Source organism: Papilio polytes, unplaced genomic scaffold, assembly GCF_000836215.1.
Source record: "Papilio polytes unplaced genomic scaffold, Ppol_1.0 DF823691.1, whole genome shotgun sequence".
In the NCBI taxonomy this organism is placed as follows: domain Eukaryota; kingdom Metazoa; phylum Arthropoda; class Insecta; order Lepidoptera; family Papilionidae; genus Papilio; species Papilio polytes.
The window spans coordinates 2111467-2131669 of record NW_013525513.1 but is presented as its reverse complement, the minus strand read 5'-3'; the positions used below and the strand labels follow the sequence as shown (position 1 = coordinate 2131669).

Genomic DNA, 20203 nt, shown 5'->3' with positions numbered 1-20203 from the left:
AAAAAAAAAAAAAAAAAAAAAAAAAAAAACATACAGACGAATTGAGTACCTCCTTCTTTTGGGAAGTCGGTCAAAAATATCGACAATGCTTTTACATTTGTACTTTCCAACACATTCTATGGTCTTGTGTACATGAAATGCTTCATGAAGTCAGTACATCTTCATGCAGAATTTTGTGTTTGTCAACCTTGATAAACTCTCAATATAGACACTAAACGAATATTATATGTCTATACTTTCTTTCTATTTTAGTTTAAGAAAAAAACTAGAAAAAATCGACATAACTTTTTTTTCCAGTGGTATTGTAATATTTTAAAATACAACATGTTTAAAATTATGTAAACATGATATTCTTGTCTTCACTTCGTTCTTCACTTCCCTCTTGCCGTGAACTGATTACATTGAGTAATGGCTCCGTCGCCGACACCTAAATGAAGCAGATAGGCGTTGCGAGCCGTCAACATGCCGTGGGACCTCTGAGTTATGCTAGTTTCACACAGGGGCAGAACAGTCAAAGTGTACTAGAACAGTGTCGTACTTCTATTGTTTGAACGAACATGATGAGAACAAATATAACACTGTTGGAAAAATAACGATATTAGACATTACGATCTAAGCCGTCCCAAAGTTCGTTCTACCTACTGGTTGAGATTCGATTGTCTAGGTTGACAATTGTAACCAATTATTATGCCAACGAATATGGATCATTCTTAAAAAAAGCAAATTGCACTTATTGTCCTCTCTGTACCTAATATTATATGTTAAATCATTTAATGAGAGAGTTAGTGTGCGAAACAGTAGCAATACTGCATTCCAGCTGCACTGCCTTAATGTTCTGCCCTAGTGTGCAACTACCTTTATTGTTACCAAGTAAATTGAACCTGTTACGACCGAATTATGCATCAAAATCGAGCCCTCGATTCATTGTAATTGATTGCGTCGCTTCGAATTACACAGTACAGTCAACTTGATTTAGACATTAAATCAAAATTAAAATTGTGAACATAATTGGTTGTCGTGTTTGAGTAGAATCTTAACGGTATTTTATTATTTTTCATACAATTTTAGATACCGTTTAAAAGTATTTAGTTACTTAAAAATAATGTAGTAACATGACTATGGCAACATCAAATAGTTAAAAAGAAATTCTAATTTTAAGTAACCTTTTTCAAAGGAATTTGGTTCATTAAACATTTTCTATATATTTAGCACTTGGTTAACATTATTGCTACCTGCGGCAATCGTTACATCATGTATGTGTTTAACCATTAATGTTCTGACGAAACATGGTTAGACGATATTACCTCGTTATTACAAGATCAGAGCTAAATTATGTATCATTATTAAGAGCAATTTAACTCAAAGTTACGAAAGTACAGAGCTTTGTATTTGAATAAAGACAATAGAATAAAGTCGAAAATCTCTTATCAACAAAAGAGAGCACTAATTTAATCTAATATTTTGATTTTAAAAAAATTGTTATTTTTGAAATTCTAATAGAAACTGACGAAACACAAGTAAGGCTACTTCAAAGAACTGAATTATTTACAAATTGAACTAAACTTGCGTTAAACAATTAAAATTAATTATAAAATCATTTTATGACATTCGTGTCCTGAGTAGCCCAAGAATAGTCATTCTTTAAAACGATATGATTATCATTTTAAAAAACATACGACAATTTATTTTTTTCACAGATAATAAAGATAGTATTACGAAGAGGAAACATTTGTATTTTTGGATATTTATATGTAAAAAAAAAAGTAAAAACTACGACTATGTCAATATTAAAAATTCATTCACCGTTAGAATGGTAGTTTATCTGTAAGTAACATAGGCTGTATTATTATTATTTTTTAATTTCCCGCGGACGACGTCCCGAGCAACAGCTAGTCACAATGACGCAAATAACTAGTAAAGCCTCGGATGACCCATATGACAAACGATTAAACCAATTTTATTCCTTAGTATAAGAGAACGTTATGTCTTTAACTTGATTCGGTTATTAATCCCTCTTTTACTGCTGTAATTAAAGAAACAGCCGTTTTATTGCTTTTCTACTTTCCAACGAAAACCGAGAGCATTTATGACGTTAATGCTTAGTTGCCACAGACTATTTTAACATAGTAATTACGTATAGTTCTTGTAGGTAACAGACAGTACGAGGGTACGAGATACATTTTTCGCAGCATTTCTAAAGCCTTGTCTAAAATAATAAGTAGTGTTATTACATGCCCTCTTATTTATACCTTCTAAGTAATATAAATGCGAAAGTGGATGGATGGATGTTAGACTTCGCCGCTTAACCGACTGAACGGATCGCAATGAAATTTGAGAATTGTAGAGCATTTTCTATAAGAGTACATAGGGTAATTACTTTTGTTATTTTTAATTCCATACGGACGGAGTAGCGGGCGAAAGCTAGTATTTCGTATTATATTTTTTCTCGCGTAATTATAGTTGAAAATTTAATAATGTTACAAAATCAAACAGTAAATGCTTCTAGATATGTTTCTCGGTCATATTACTATAGGAACTTTAATATAATACAGCAGTACCTATATTAATGGATTATAACAAAAAATCTTTATTTAAGCAAATCTTAAACAAAATAATTTAGAAGCGTATTTGTTTAGTGCAAACACTAACTGTTGCATTTATCTGTGAAATGGTTAGCAATACCTAATTCTACCGGTACAATTAAAAGCGAAGTGCTTACATAAAACTATATGAGTATAGCGTAAGGCTTATGAGGCTATCCAAAAGAAAGTTGTTCATTTACTACTCTGATAAAGTTCTATAAAACGTAGTTTTGCCAGAAACTAATTATTCGACTAAAAACGATTGTTACGTAAAAATACAATATACCTTGTAACGATAGTAAGATTTCATTTGATTTTTCTTTAAGCTATTGACTTGCGTTTTTGTTTTAGTATCAATCTAACATTGATTTAACATCACAAGTATAAAGAAATAAAAACAAGGAATCTGACGATTCCTAATATTATACATTAGCTGTTGTTTGCAACTTCGTCCTCGTGAAATTAAAAAAATAAAAAAGATGTAGCCTATATTACTAAGTGATAACGTAGCTTTTTAATTGTGAATGATTTTTTTAAATCCGATAACTAGTCTTTAAGTTATTTCAATATATACAAAAATATGGTTCTTTCCCTGTTTATAATAATAGAATACACTAGTTTTCACCGTCATTTACACACAATACTTTCTCTCTCATTCCCTTTAAAACAAAGATATAACAACAGGTTCCTATTTTTAATAATAAATATTTTTAGTATGAAACTAGTTGTTTACAAAAGTACTAACGCATGTTAGGCTCCACCTGCTTAAAATCGTATTCCAATTTAATTTCACTTATCGGCGAGTCGAGTGGACACAGTAAACGCGGCATGGACGTCGTTAAGCGTTAAGTTTATTCGTCGGGCAATCGTAAAACTGGAGAAGTTATCTGTAAGCTTTAGCGTGTGTTTGCAATCGAATGGACAGAGAATTGAGGAAACGATCTTGTACCAGCGGTTATGCCACTGGATAGCAGTTTTACTTTTAATAAGGTGTCTTTACAAGGATGGTAATGTCTGTTATACAGCGCTATTTTACTTTGATGTTGAAATTGTTAAATTAATAAATGTTACAATAATAATAATAACTGTAATTTTATTTTTAAACAAAATTTAAAGTTTATTAACAACTGAAGCGAAGTGTGTCGCCTTAAAACTTGAGTATAGTAGCTTCAAAACGTGCTTTAAACAGTTTTAGATCTTAGGGATTAACAATGTCTACATTAAAAAGAGTTCTAAGGGCCTGTCCCACCAAATTGTAAATTGTCTGATAACAATCCAACGTGTAAAATGTGTGATGGGAATATCGGTTTTTGTTACCTAATCTGACGTTATTTTTAGTTTAGTTTTTTTAGCTATCTGAGCCTCTATCAGATAGTGGTAGGATAGGCCCTAAATCTAACCTCTTTTTCAAAATGTTCGATTTTATGTTATGTTATGTTTTAAATTCAATCAAGTGCCACTAATCTTTTAGAGTAATTCAAATAAGTTATTAGTTCGTATTTAAAAATTTGCTTTACTAAATTTAATATACTGGGATAGATTGCTTAATCAACAAAACATCCTTAAGTTCACAATCATTTATGTAAATAAAACAATAAACTATGTAGCATTTAAGTTGTGTAAACTTAGATCTCATTATTTACCTTTTACTACCCAGAAAATAAGAAGATAATAAAAGGGTTATAACTTCGTAAATGGTCTTTAGCAAGTCAAAATAAGTCTTAATTAAGCGAGTTTGTAAAAGACTTATTAATAAAATTTTTACCGTCTCAAGACATTAAGGGCTTTTCACACTATACGATTTTTTTCTTTTGATAAAATTAATTAAACATATAAATTGGGTGCAAATGTGGTATGATACTGCTATTTGGGTAAATATAGGTATTTTCTTTTTCAATTTACACATAGTGGTAGAGCCCGCTCTAACATCTTAGCACGAATGGGTCGGCTCGCCCGATCTATTACCACGACTATACAGAAAACAGGCGTGAATCGGAAGCAATTCCACGTTTTATCTGATGAGTGTCGTGCCAGAGGCCTAATTTTAGTCCCTTTCCCTTTCCCTTTCCCTTTCCACTCTTTTCTTAAGAGGAAAGGATGGAAAGGAAAAGTGGATTTGACGGTGGAGGAGACGCATAGGAAAGGAAAATGTTCTCTTTATGTACGTCTCCACCTCCGTCAATCAAGGGTAGGCAAAGCATCTGCAATTGCGGATGTTTATGGGCAGCGGTCGCGTTCCATTTCGGTGGATTCGGGTGGCCGCATGCTCGTTTGCCACCTTATATTATAAAAAAAAAACATAGAATAAAAATTATTATAAGATATCTTATATAAGGTTGGTAAAAATCGTTGTGTGTGCATTCTCGTTAATAGCCAATAATAATGTAACGCACCTTTATTCTGAATAGTACAAGTTTTTATTATTCCACTAAGAAACGCCGAAGGGGTCTCTTATGATTAAACATTTTGTTTTCCATACTGATGAGCGTTAGTGGCTCAGGGGTTTAGACTCTTGATATGTAACCTACAGGTTCGAATCTGACCAATGTTCTAATGTGATTTTTAATAATTTACCCGATATTTTTACTGTAAAGATGGCTAAACAGCCACTAAAACTGAGTTACCGCAGCTCCTTTGCCTCTTAACAAAAAAAAAGTGCAATGAGCACAAGGACTTGGGCTTATTTTCTCCGGACAAAACTATTAGAAATCCAGACAGTTCTAAGAATAGACTCCGTAAATCACAAACTAAGAAGTTTACAGACTTCGCGTAACAAGACGAAAACTTTTTCAATTAACTCTCCAATTACCGACGATTTTGTGTGAAAAAAGACATTTTCGTCCTCGCGAAATTAAAAAAATAATAAAAAATAGAGCCTATATTGCTATCAGATAGAATTACCTTTCTAATGTTGAAAGGAATTTTAAAATCGACCTAGTAGTTTATACGTGAATCGAATAGAAAAATACAAATCTTTCCTCTTAATACTATTAGTATTGAACTATAGATAACACAGTACATCATTAATACTTACAGAACGTTTCTGATGATGATGGTGTTCCAGTTTCATATTCGCGCATCTGTTGAGAGCGGTCAATCTCCGGAAGAGAGACTGCAGGGAGTCTGCGTCGAGAAACGGATGGTCGTTCTGGACACCGGACACGTCGATCGGGAACTGCAGATCTGGAAAAGTGACAATACAAAAGTTAATTAACTTCAGATATAAAACCATTATAAGATATGTGAAACAAGTATTTTTTTAAACGAATATTTCCTCAGAATATTATTTTATATATAAAATAGTGTATATAAAATAAACGTGTATAATAAAGTGTTTAAAAACTCAACTATTTTTTCTTATCTAACAGGTAACAAACTATATGTAAAACATGGAATGTAAACAGAATGTTTCCTTTGATATTGCTGACTAAAATATACTCTTAGATCAGGCGTACACCTTTGACTGTTAAGCGATTGTCGATTGTTTCTCAGCCCACTCAACTGTTTAGTTGTACAACTAAAAATCGAGTAGTGTGCGCTCCTCCGTATAAGCTCATAGGAATAGGCCCTTGTGCCTAGTCAATCCATGGAGCGTCCATCGAAGCGATCTAAGAGTTAGCCTCTAAATCCACTAATAATAACAAAGTAAAGCCGAGGATCCTGAGGGAGCCTAGTTACTCATAAAAAAGGTTTAGGTTAAGCGCCATCTGCACTCGGCCACCTCAAGCCCGGTGAATCTGTAAATGCCTCTTGAAGGCATGCAGTGACATCTCAGTCACAAAAAAAAAAAACACGACTAAACAGTTGTGCGATAGTTTAGTCAAACGTGTTAGCGCTCTTAAGCTTATGTTCATGATACTGTTATCTAAGAGGTCTAGCTTCTACTAGAGCTGGCATTACATCGTAAACAAGGCCATATAAATTTAACAACCCTCTTAATGCAGTGGCGTGTGAGAGGATACGATGGACTCGTGGTCTTGCATTAAATTTATTATATCTAAAGTGATTAAAGTCGTGATGATAGTTCTTATTGAAGTAACCATGACAATGATGACGGAAAAATAAATTGTATGAATAATAAACGAATATTAAACTTTAATTATGAGATTGATGTAAGAGACTAGCAGGTGAATGTACTTCGGTTAACTTCTCTCCTTGAAGTGAACATCGAAGCATATTTGTTTTCAATTGACCATATCATTGTTCAGATTTTATAAATATTAATAAATGGTATTTTAAAAATTCAGAACCAAAAATCTAATCTATTCATATAATAAAATTGGAGTGTCTGTTAGTAATATCAAAAGAAAAATTCCAGATTTAGGGAAGATGTTGTATTTGCGTTGCTGACAACGAAAATCGAATCTAAAAGTTCACTGTCTGTTTGTCTGTCCGCAAGCCGCGTTTGTTTCGGGTAATCTCCGAAACGGCTGGATCGATTTCGACCAGACTTTCACTAAAGGGTAGCTGACATAGACAGACATATTATAGGCTACTTTTTATCTTAGTATTGCGTAGACGACTTCACGGGCAACAATTAGTCATAGATTAGATTACTTCTTTTTAAATAAATTTGGAATAACTCTATCATTAATTTCCATTTGACAGTAATTACGAGTTAAATTATTTCACCTATTAAGTTGAACGTGTAAACGCCGAGTACATTACTAAAGCCGTATTTACGAAGGATAACAACGTTACGATGTTTGAACGTTAGTCGAACGTCTGTTAAGAGGGTAACGTTACACCGGAATAATCCAATAACACATATGTGAGGAACACTTTAGTTGTATAGTACCCAATTCCTAATTTACTTTACCTATTAACATTGACGACAAATTAATGAGTATATTAGAGAAAGTTTGAGAGTAACAGTGCTAGAGAAGGTAAGAAGTAAAAGGTTAGCATAGTATGGGCATGTTATGAGGGAGATGAATCACATGTTACAAAGAGAAAGATAGTTATGAGTGAGGAAGGGTACACCGATAGAGGTAGACCTAGAAAGAGATTGATGGATTGCGTGAAAGGTGACATGATCTAAAAGGGAGTGATGTCTGAGGTGACGTATGATAGAGTTATGTGGAGGGCAAAAACCTGACGCGCCGACCCTACGGGAGTAAGATAAGGAGAAAGATGATGACTGAAGACAAATTAAATTGTTAGTACTTTTAAAGTACGTAGATTAATAGAATTTTAACTTGATAGCCTTTTACTTTTACGATGAGAACTGTCATGATCAAATTTAATAACTTTAAAACAAGATGAATAAGTATTTTTTAAATTACGATTTTCTATACTTTTGCTTTCAGTTAAGTAACATGCCGGATTAAAAAAACCTTGATTAGTATATTTTCTTCTAGAATGGGATCTACATCTATGCCAAATTTCAACGAGATCTGTTGGACCATTCTAGAAATATGCAGACACAAATATCCATCCATCACATGAACAGTTAACAATCATTTAAGTTTATAGAACAATGGTAGTGACGTCACAAAACCTTACCCCACTCAAACAGCGTACAGTAAGTGACGTAAACAGTTGCTGTACTTGTCAAGGTATAACTGGGGCGGCTGTCGCGGTACGTTCCGACGCGTACCTCCGGTCCGAGGGTGGCAAAGAGGGTGGGTTGCATGTAGGTCGAGTTGTGGGCGATCGGAGAAAATATTAAAATGTAACTACATTATATTGCTTGCATCATCTGCTACTGAATTAAAAAGTGATTAAAAGAATCGGAATACGATTTAAATTCTACAGTTGTTGATAATAGACTTTTATTATTGTACTAGCTGTTCCCGTGCGACTTCATCCGCATAAAATTATGAATATTTTATTTTGTTGTTTATATGTGTCAAATTATCAATTGCAAATGTCAAATTGACATGACATCATGACAAACCATGGCAACCTTGCTTCCTTGATGTTGGCAGCAAATTATAGTCTCTCTCACATTAGGGTTTTAATGGCGTGAAATACATAGCCTAAAGCGTGACGTAAGTGTAGGGCTTTTTATTAAAAAAAATAATTATTTAAAAAATATGCTGTAATTGCTGACATCTTAGGCAACAAAGAAGTGTGTGTTTACCCTTTATTATAATACTATAGATAAAAAGTTTAAAGGCGTTTTAATGTTAAGTTTAGTATAATCCACTGCAATAAGGGCTGCTTTAGTAACCAATATGAGACTCTTTTTGAAGCATTTAATCCTGCTTTAGAAAAGTTGAGTCGTGATCGATTTCGTATTTCATTCGATTTGTTTTAGGAATGTGATCTGTCTATCTTTTTTAATTATTGTTTGTCAATATCGATGATAGTTCAAGGTGATTTAAATTATGTTTCCATAATTCACGTCTCATTTGGACGGGCTCGGAGATGAAAAGGCCGGGGACGCGTTCATGCGTCCAATTCACAGTTCACTTACTTGCTAATTTTACCCAACGTGCTTATTCGGGAACATGTTTATAAATAGAGATTTAACCCGGTGACTACAAAATGATGTAACCCATCATCCATTATATGAGCTTTGATAAAAATAATGAACAAAGAAAAATGAGTGGTTTTTCAATCATACTAATATCATAAATGCGAAAGTTTAGATAGATGGATGGATGTTTGTTAGAGTTTGTAGCCTAAACGGCTGAAGGGATTGCGATGAAATTTGGTATAGATGTAGAGGAAAATCTGGAAGAACATATAGGGTACTTACTTCTGTTTTTTTAAATTCCACGCGGACGGAGTCGCGGGCGAAAGCTAGTATACTTATAAAATGTATGCTGATTGTGGTCCATTAGTGTCTCATGCACTTAAGAAATAAGTCTTTTACAGTTTTTTTTTAATTGAATGGTATTAGAATACAAGAACATTTTGAATCAAGTCTGTTTTCAAATAAATCTTTATTTACTTCACTTTGATCGGTAAAAATCTACCATTTGGTAAAGTAAACTCGTTAAAATTATAAATTACTTCAAATATAAATCAAAGGAAATGAAAGATACGTTTAGAATACACAAAGTCATGTTTATGTTTGAAACAAAAAAACTTAACACTTCAATCAACAAAACATTGATGTATCAAAAACAAATGACTGCTTCTGTATAAATAGAAACATCTTTTTTTATCTTAGAAAAATCTTTCTTTATTTATATGTGTGTTGGTAAAACTTCGAACTCAATCAAAATAAAACACCGACAATTGTTTTCAGAACGAAAAATGTAATCTTACCAAATTCAGTCTACGGAATTTTTAATTTCGAAATTCCTGTAAAATTACAACAAAATTATAAAGCTAAATTTTCCTACATCGAAATGTCAGCAAACTTTTAGGTTTGCAGAAATCTTTACAAATTTTTATAAAAGTAATGTAAACATTTATCTATTTTTTAATTTCCCTACTATTATCGGTTTTAGAATGACATTTACTCGTACATGAATTTGAATCGTCATATTATTATAGACGGAATGGTATCAATGTTATGTTTATTTACAAAAGGAAAGGAAGAGTTTTAAATTCTATCTAAATTGCATGAAAAGTTTTCGGTTACGTTTTACATTTATTATTTCACATTTTAAAAAAACACCATTAAAATCTTTGATCTATTGCCAAAGACGAATTGCCATATTTTTATAAATTTAACTTTTGTCCATTATAATAACTTAGCTTTCACTTTCTATTCAATAAAAGGGCATTCGACTAAAAATACCTAAATCTCATACATTTGAGGTTTTCGATTTAGAAAAAGCATTCGCTTTCACTATTTTTCCGATGGTGATCTGTTGTACACTCGTTAAAAAAACTGTAATATTATATTATAATATTGTTTACAAACTGTTGCACGCGACTTCGTCTGCGTGGAAATTTAAAAATAGTAATAACCCTATTTACTTCACTGATAACATAGCTTTTTATTAGTGCAAGAATTTTTAAAATCGGCCCTGTAGTTTTTGAGTTACTTCAATACATACACAAATCTCAAAATCCAAATTTTCCTCTTTATAATATTTACCTTGCCACTAATACAAATAGATACCATGTCAGTTATGTTACGTTTATGCACAACTTAACTGTGATTTGAAATTGTTACAATGTTTGTAAAAACATGGTTTCCTCTCTTAGAGATAAGAAAAAAAAACTATAATAAAGGTTTTGGCAGAGGAGTTTAGTTACATTTCATGTATATTCGTTTATTCTGTTGTATTTCCTATAAATTAAAAACACTATTGATTTCTCTATTTCTAGTTTTTCTCTGCGACTGTACATTAAGTCCACAAATAGGCCGCTCACAGACCTGTGTTGGAGTGAGTACAAATTAAAAGCGCGGACAAAGGCCCGTGGGCAGTCGGCCGTACATTCGATTAACTCCTATAAATGGACCACGTTCACTGAATACTGCCTTTTTTCACCATTTAGTACCAACAGGTTATAATTCAAATAACGTAAAGAAATAATTATCTGTAATACTCTGTTTTATAAAGAACTCTTTCCGTGTGGATTCATCCGAATGAAATTATAAAACTTTATTTTTTTGTTTACATTTGTCAAATTCTCAATTGCAAATGTCAAAATTACCGTACCATAATTTTGCTGGTAATTTATGGTCCCTTTCTCACATGAAGGTTTTATCCAATTTATTTACCCCCTAAGTTTTTTAGCGTGAAAATATAAAGCCTAAAGCGTGTCACAAATGTAGGGCTTTTTATTAAAGAAACAATTATTCTAAAATATGTCGTGATTGCTTACATCCTACGCGACGAAATTGTGTTTGTTTACGCATTATTATCTTAAATATAGAAGTATAGATAACTTGACTAGAAATAAAAACAATGTCATAGAATAGAAGCCAAAAAGAGTAAGGCACGTTTGACAAAAATCCATTAAAAGTCGATTTACAACCTTGATTAACGTCACGATAATATGGACTTACAGCAGTCCAATGTTTTCAATTAATAGTTATCAATAAGCCTTTTGTTCAGCACTGTACACTATCAATTCCGCCACAATTCAATTGAACCCAGATGTAAACGTTGTAAGGTCATAACGTGGTACAAGCAGAATTATATTAAAGTGTAGCCCAAGAAACAAAAGAAAAGCGGATAGTTTAAAATTCGAAAACCTTATTTTAATAAAGTATTCGAATTCGTATTTTTTTTACTATAGTAAAAGTATTTTATTAGATAATTGCGCATTTCTTTGAAAAGACCAATATTGAATCAATCAAAAAAAAATTTTAAATAATTCTAGTATTCGAGTCACTTATGATTTTTTTCATTGTCTATGTATTCACCGAAAAAAAACATAACCAAGTATTTTAACTGAATTTAAATCATATGATTATAATATCTGCAACTTCACAGTTTTTGTATTATTCTTACCCTCTTTAATGATATATCTTGCACCAAGGTACATTTTGATTTGGCCAAGGTCACTACATGTGCGTATAAACAGTGCAAACTGTATGAGACGGATTGAATCACACCCCTTAGTAAACAGAGTAAATATTGGTCGATCAACTAATGTCGATGGTGTTTAACCTGTACTTAATATTCGTAACATATTAACGCTACATCTTACTAATATTATACATCTTACTAATATTATAAATATGAAAGTTTACATGGATAGATGTTTGTTAGAGTTTGTAGCCCAAATATACTGAACGGATGTCAATTAAATTTGGTATAGATGTAGGTGATAGTTTGGAAGAACAAATATGCCACTCAGTTATGTTTTTTTTTTAATTTCACGCTGACGGATTCGCGGGCGAAATCTTGTTAGGTATAATGAACTTATAAATATACTAGTTTAGTACATATAAGATTTTTGTTATAACATAAGAGCAAGCGGCCACCTCAATCCACCGAAATGGAAAGCGACCGCTGCCCATAAACATCCGCAATTGCATTTGTGTTGCCTACCCTTAATTGATGGAGGAGGAGACGCACATAAGATGTATTTTAACTAATATTAACTAAATATTGTTAACGTCAACCGCGAAATTATACAAACAATATGAAATATATCACTTTTAATACTTATTTGTAACAATTGTTGGCTTTGTTTGTTGCAATTGTGTTATAAAGATTTTACATTTATCTATAATTTTAAAACGCAAGAATTCCTTGAATCATGGATACCTTCTTTTAATAATTATTAAGTTTGTTTCTTCATAAATAACTAGCTTAAACAGAAAACTTACGGATACGGAGTTAGGAAACAATAATAAGAACAAATTGGCTACGTGACTTACTACAAAAGGTACAGTTGTCAAAAAATCTACGAACCACACAGATTAACTAATAAAGTCAGCTTATTTGATTCCAGAAGCTAGTCCTGGAAAAATATTAATCAATTTCATAAAAAAGATAAGCAAATTTTTTGTTAATATATAGTAAGTGATGCTTATAATTAAGTTACTATAAAAAATATATTGACAACTTACATTTAAATATACCATTTGTGTCCAAAATCAAATTCGTCACAACGCATTACAAACCACAGACGATTAAAACAATCATTTGAAGCACTCAATCAACGATTTAATGATTTAAAAAATGTGCACCCACTTTAACTGCACACCACAGACTGCAATATACCTGAACCAATCGGTACAGATAAAAAAAAAATATTTTTGACAAATGTGTTTTTGTTCCCTTGTCAAAAATGTTGAGCGCATCGACCCCCTACCGCTTTTACCCTCACAAAATATATTTACGATTCCAATAAACACAAAGCACTTGTAAACAGTTGTAGTAGAGTCTATTTTTCTATAACTTCGTCAAAAACAAAAGCAAATTAGTCATTTGATTGACATGCGTTTCTGCGAAATGAAGTACATTACAATTATGTACCGTATCTTAGAGTGTTAAAGTTTAATTTACAATACAAAAATTGATAATCATTGTAAAGAATTTAGTCATTTTAAAGAAATGTTTACCTGAATCCAAGATAAGGCTAATCAGTTATGTATTGTTTGGTCTTTAAAATGACGTAAATGATACTTCGCCACGCCTGGTTTTTTTATTAAAACGATCGGTTACTTTTACTTTTTTGCCCCATTTTATAACCCTGTCATAACAAGCAAGTAGTACCATAAAATATGTCAAGAATCAAAGGGATCCAAAAAGGGCAGGAGTAAAACGATAAGGTCGTAATTTATATTACGATTTCTTTAATGCTGGTAATGCTTTAGTAGTGGAAGGTATTCCATTGACTTTAAGAGGGGGCATACCTTTGATTAAGGTATTGCACATCTGTGTGCGATTGTCGATTGTTTCGTAGCCATTCAACTGTTTAGTTGCACAACTAAAAATCGAGTAGTGTGAGCACCTCTATATAAGATCACAGGAATCAAAACGCAACTAAACACTTGTGCGGTAGTTTCAAAGATGTGCGCGCGCTGTAGGAATCATTCGGAGATGTTACATTTAAATGCTGTGGGTACTTTCCCATCAGTATCTTGGGCGATTGCCTAAATTTAAATGACTTGAAGAGTGCTTATAGAAATCTTAAATCAATGCAGTATGATATAACCGTCCAACACTAGATTACCCGCCATAAAGCCTGTCAGCTAACATACGTCAACATTAAGACATATATCAACGTCCACAGATAAGATATCTTAAAAATCCAAGCGTATTGTTTATTCTATGATGCGTTTGATTATCGCGTCCATCCGGAGTCCCCGTTTATCGTGAAATATACTCGTAGTAATAGGAATCAACGCTCGAGTCATTGTATAATTCCGGATATATCTGAATCAGCTGTTACGAGAAGTGTTAACTCATCGTGTTATCTACTTGTTTTCATATTCATGAATTGGATAAAAAAAAAATATTTTAGTACACATGTTACTACAGATTAGTAGATAATAATTTTATTAAAATCTGTAGAATTGATCACGTTCTTGATTTTGTTTATTTGCTTGTTAATTTTTTAACTCATATTTATCTGTTTGTTAACTTTGATTCTGTACTTTCATTTGTTATATTGCTATGTTTTTAACGTTACAAAAGAAGAAATGGTTCTAACAATTCTGTAAGTATGTCGTGAGTATAACCTAACTGCCGGTTTCTCAGATACATTTAAACATTCGTTAGTGTTTTTGGGTCGACAACTTCATAAAATGCGTTTCCAAACTTCGTAACATAATTTTAGTTTTATTCCGTTGAAACTTAGGTCAACCTAACACTAATCACTAGATAATAATTAAATAAATGGGAACTTTAGCAACCCAGCATAAGTACAGCTTCATTGCTATGCGTGACTTTATCTATCGTTAAGCAAGCGATTTCACTATCTCTCCAAAGTTTGTTTATCACTGACGGAAACGTGGTGAAATTATTATCTACAGAAGATTTATTGACGTTACGAATAGTATTTAGCGAGTTCCCGCTAAAATGTTTGTTTACTCCTGAGGTTTCTATTTATTTCAGACGTTGCACCTCGTTTGTTTTAGAGTCACGGATTTATTAAATGCTTGTTGACTAAGAGACTTCACTTTGTGATTTAAAGAACAATTGAAGACTGTATTGCCTAAGAAGGAAGCAGCATAGAAGAAAGAAGGAAATTCCCTTTTAGAGATGTCTGTTTCATTCTGAATATCGAAGATACAAATATTTTAGAGAGTTTGGTAAAAATTCTCTTAGTTTTGCTGTTGCTAATACTAAAAGCACTTATTCTTCGTATTAAAAATGTAATTTAAATATGAAACACTAACAGAACTCCATATTATTAGTACTAAATCGTCGTAAAATTAAACTAGTTTGTATCTAAGCTACAAAACCGATATATAAATAACATAAAAGTAAAAATATTTACCATCTCAATATTTGAATACGTAACCAAATTCGAGTCAGGAGCTGAATAATGGAATGCGTATGTCACAAATAATAAAGAGTGACTTCGTCCCTAGTCCTTTGCGCCTATTAAAGGATAATTTAGTTTATATTGTCATCGAAAAGCAATGGAATAGCATGGACATTCCAAAGAACGCTTTATAAATCATTGAATACTTATAACAGATGTAAATCGAAATTGTTGTGATACAGAAAAAACTTATTTTAATCCGAATTTTAATCATATTAAAATACTGGCATAGTGTGTAAATACTACAAAAGCCTTTAAAAAAGATACTTAAATTTTATGTATTTGATCATTATTAAATTACTCGATAAAGCAGGTCCATATTATACAAACGCTACATGTATGAATAGCGGTCAATTGAGTGGGATTTGGCTTCATCTTAGCAGCTGAACTTTGCTACGTCGAAGTTATACAGTGAGATGAAACTTAAACTGCATAATTTTATTGGATATTTTAGCCGACGTATACTGTCATTTCAAAAATAAGCACTAATTTAAAATAAACTAAATTAAAACAGATCTTAGTTATTGTAAACACTACCATTAGATGTAGAACTAGAAAGAGATGGACGAGGATGATGAGATGGATTGAGAGGTGACATGATCAAGAAATTAGTGACGACTGAGATGACGGAAAATAGACTTATCAATAGGAGGAAAACCTGGAGCGCCGACCTTACGGGAGTAGGATAAGGAAGAGATGATGATAAAGATGATGATGATGATGATGGTGCTGATGATGATGATGATTATAATGATAATGATAATGATGATGATGATAATGATAATAATGATGATAATGATGATAATGATAATAATGATGATGATGATGACGGTGATGCTGATACTAACGATGATGATGATAATGATTAGCTTTGTAAAATTATATTTCAACAAATTATATTACGTCACGAAATAATACTCAGATTTTTTTAAGTAGTTAAGAATCTAGTTGTAATTTTTATTTTATTACGATTAGCTATAATCTAACCTTGATAAATTCATCAAAAATTCGTAATACAAAATTACAAAATGAAATAGCAGCTGTCTGTTCATTAATACAATAATTATCGTTACAAATATTTGTATTGAAAGTGGCAAAATGTTAATTTAATGCAAATAAAAGGCATTAATATCCAGTGTAATTGGCACCGTTACCTTCGAGAAATATTATTCAAGCTTAGCAAAACTAAACATCCTGTAAATGTGGGACAAACTGCGCTGCAAGTATGATTAATAGTTTCGTGGGACAGGTCAGGACTCGAGCGTCGCTGTGATGGCCTTGGCCTGAGATCATATGAAGTTAAATTCTTGTATAGAACTTAAAGTAAAAAAAAAACAACAATTAAAAAACAGAGTTAAATAAAGGAAAATAATTGAAATACATTTAGAATATTTTAATACTGCGCTAAAATATATTTCTAATTGTACACGATGTGTACAAGTACATTTTTTATACTTAGTGTTTATTTTTAAAGAATTAAACCCTTTATTATAATATTATTATTATATAGACCTTGAAAAATAAATTTAAGTTTTTTTTTAGTAAAAATGTAGACGTAATTTGTACATTTGTATTCTTTTTCATAAAACTTTAAATCAATAAACGCATTTTGTGATTTAAAATTATTACGCAAGTTCAGATAAGATGTTATTATTTACCATCGTTCAGGGTCTAGGTAAAGTTTAGAGGAAAGAGAATTATAGACAAGTAAGGAATTTTTCAAGGACATATATCTCGTAAAGAAGTTTATTTTGATAAGATAACTAATAGCCCTAATGATCACCGACTTTCAAAATTAGATGACACATTAAGAAAGATTTACCTTCGTACATCTGCGCATACTGAGGGAAGCCGGCCGCTCGCAGCCATTTGCACGCCTCCGCCGCTTCGATCTCTGCAACAAAGAACATACAATCAAACAAACAAACTCGTTATAACATTTCCTTAGCACCATTACAAAACAAATAATAAAATAAACATACGAAGAAGAATACGTGACATGAGAAACTTCATTACTCTTCTAAGCTTAGCTATGAAGTCTTTCCAGACTCGTCGTAATAGTCACGTATTATTTACTTTTCCCTGATTGCTACATACTTTACACATCGGTAGCAAGGGGATATCCACAGCCGTTCTCTCATAACCTTCGCCGTAGAATCTTACTAATATAATAAATCTGAAGGTTAAAAGAAATGTTTGTTAGAGTTTGTATCCTTAACGGCTGAACAGATTTCAATAAAATTTAGCATAGATTTTGAGCATAGTCTGGAAGAACACATAGGCTACTTTTGTTTAGTCGCAGCCAATAGTATCATTATAAATACTTTTCCGTAACCATAACTAACTAAATCAGGTTACTCCAAACACAATTTGTATGCAACAGTATGACGTATGCTTTCCCTTTGATAGCTTACAAAGATTTAGATGCAAATTATAGAAAAAGTTGTAACTAATAACTTGTTTTAAACGTTTCATTTCGACATGGGATTTGATGTTAGATATATCAGCAACACCTACATTTTCCGATGGAATGCAGGTTATTTTGATGTTCAAATTATATTTTACTAACGTGTAATGTAATTTAAAACCACCTATCTCATGTCAGATAACCCAGATTAAATACGACTGGTTTATGTTTTATATGCTGACGATGGGGACATAAACCAGAAAGTATTAAGAATGAATGTGGATGGCTACAAAGGAAGAGGAAGACCGAAGAAAGTATGAATGGATTGTGTAAAAGAGGATATGCTTAAGAAAGAAGTGGATTCAGATGACGGCTGATAGAGTATGGAAGAGCAGCACATACTGTGCCGACCCTCCATAAGGGATAGAGGCAAATTGATGATTATGTTTAATATACTGTTTGAAATCTTAGTTACCAATGTATATCATTCTAACTGTTGCTCGAAACTTCGTCTGTGTGAAATTAAATAAAGAAGTTATGAAAAAACCTAGCTTATCTTAACGTAGATTTTTAATGGTGAAATAGTTATGGAAATAGGCCCAGTAGTTTTTAAGTTATTACAATACATGCAAAAATACAAATCTTTCTCTTTATAATGTTAGTATAAATATACTTACTACATAGTGGCACTATAAGATTTGAAACCAGATCTATCATAAATAACATTATCTTTACTTAATATTGGAAATGATTGAAATTGCTTCACCAGTCTTTAAATTAAAATTGCGTGAAGTAAAAGGGTATTTGTAAATTCATCAATTATTTTCATTTTCACTTGAAACAAAACACTTTTAATGATTCAAGACACAGATAAAAAAATCAAACATATCCTTTTCATAATATTAGTTTACTAGCTGTTCCCGTGCGGCTTCATCCGCATGAAACTATGAAAATTTTATGTCATTGTTTACATTTGTCAAATTATCAATAGCAAATATCAAAGTGACATGACATGACAAACCTTAGCAATCTTTCTTGATGTGTTGCCAACATCAACTTATGGTCTCTTTCCCACATTAGGGTTTTTATCCAAAATATTTACCCCCTAAGTTTAATGGCGCGAAAATATATAGCCTAAAGCATGACGTAAATGTAGGGCTTTTTGTTAAAAAAAGGGTTATTGAAAAATATGCTGTAATTGCTGACATCTTAGGCAACAAAGAAGTGTGTGTTTACGCTTTATTATATTAGTATAGATATAATAATAAAAAGATTTTACAAAATTAACAAGGAAACATTTTAAATCAGTAACATTGATAAAAATAATTTATCTGTAGTCTTCAACAAATTTTAACCATTAAGGAACGCAAACATTGCAAGTTGATTATTATTTACAGTTGGTATGTACAAACAAGTCATTACTTAATGCAATATCTCCAAACAAAAAATAAAAACACTGGTAAGGAATAACTAGTCTATCTTACTAATCTTACTAATATTATTAATGCGAAAGTTTAGATGGATGGATGGATGTTTGTTAGCGTTTGTAAATTTGGCACAGATATAAAACAAAGTCTGGAGTACACATGGGATAAGGTTATCCCCGAGAAACGTCCAGTTCCCGAGGGATACGTAGCTATTTGTTATTTACATACTTAGTATGTTTTCTAATACCACGGGAACGAAGTCGCGGGCAACAGCTCGTATACTATAAATAATATTCTCAAGCGTACAACAATTTTCGAACGTCAACAAACAAAATGTTGCCAAGTAACATTTACAAACGAATCTTTAATTGCTTCAGTTATGGAACAAAAATGTATTCCATAAGAAAATGGGTTTCGTCACGTTCCGAGTAACTTATAAATATGGACACGTTAGTTTTTATTTTAAAACATATAATGATCCTAACCACTTTGAAATATTATGTCAGTACGTTGTGTTTATTTTTTTTTTAAAAGAAGGGGGCAAACGAGCGGCGGGAACACAGAGGCGGTCAACGACGCCCATGGACTTCCGCAAGACCAGAGGAACTACAGATGCGTTGCCGACCTTTGAGGAAATTGTAGGCGCGCTTCTTGAAAAACCCTATGTCGTATTGATTTGGAAATGCCACCAATTAAATCTGGTAATTAATTAGAGAAGCTTGGCAATCAATAGTTTTAAAAGTGCTAGCTTATCCTGACTGGTAAAAGAGTCCCTCCTGTTTGTTCTGTCAAAAAAAAAATGTTAAAACAAAAGCATAGAAAATAACATAAAATAAAAAAAAAAACACGACAGCTACAGTACTACAAGTATCTTGTATTTTTGACCAGTTAGTGAGCTATCACAATTGATTACTATATAGACTATT

At 32.1% G+C, this 20203-nt stretch overlaps 1 protein-coding gene across 4 annotated transcripts in view; it reads right to left on the bottom strand.

Moving 5' to 3' along the window:
* Window positions 1-20203, bottom strand: part of LOC106104226 (rho GTPase-activating protein 7) — a 200433-nt gene that overhangs the window by 19984 nt on the left and 160246 nt on the right. For all 4 annotated transcript variants that reach the window (XM_013284197.1, XM_013284199.1, XM_013284200.1 and 1 more), the window contains 2 exons: window positions 17266-17337; window positions 5617-5765 (listed from right to left, as the gene is read on the bottom strand). In XM_013284197.1, coding sequence (XP_013139651.1) covers window positions 5617-5765; window positions 17266-17337 — 221 coding nt within the window. The remainder of the gene's footprint in view (window positions 1-5616; window positions 5766-17265; window positions 17338-20203) is intronic.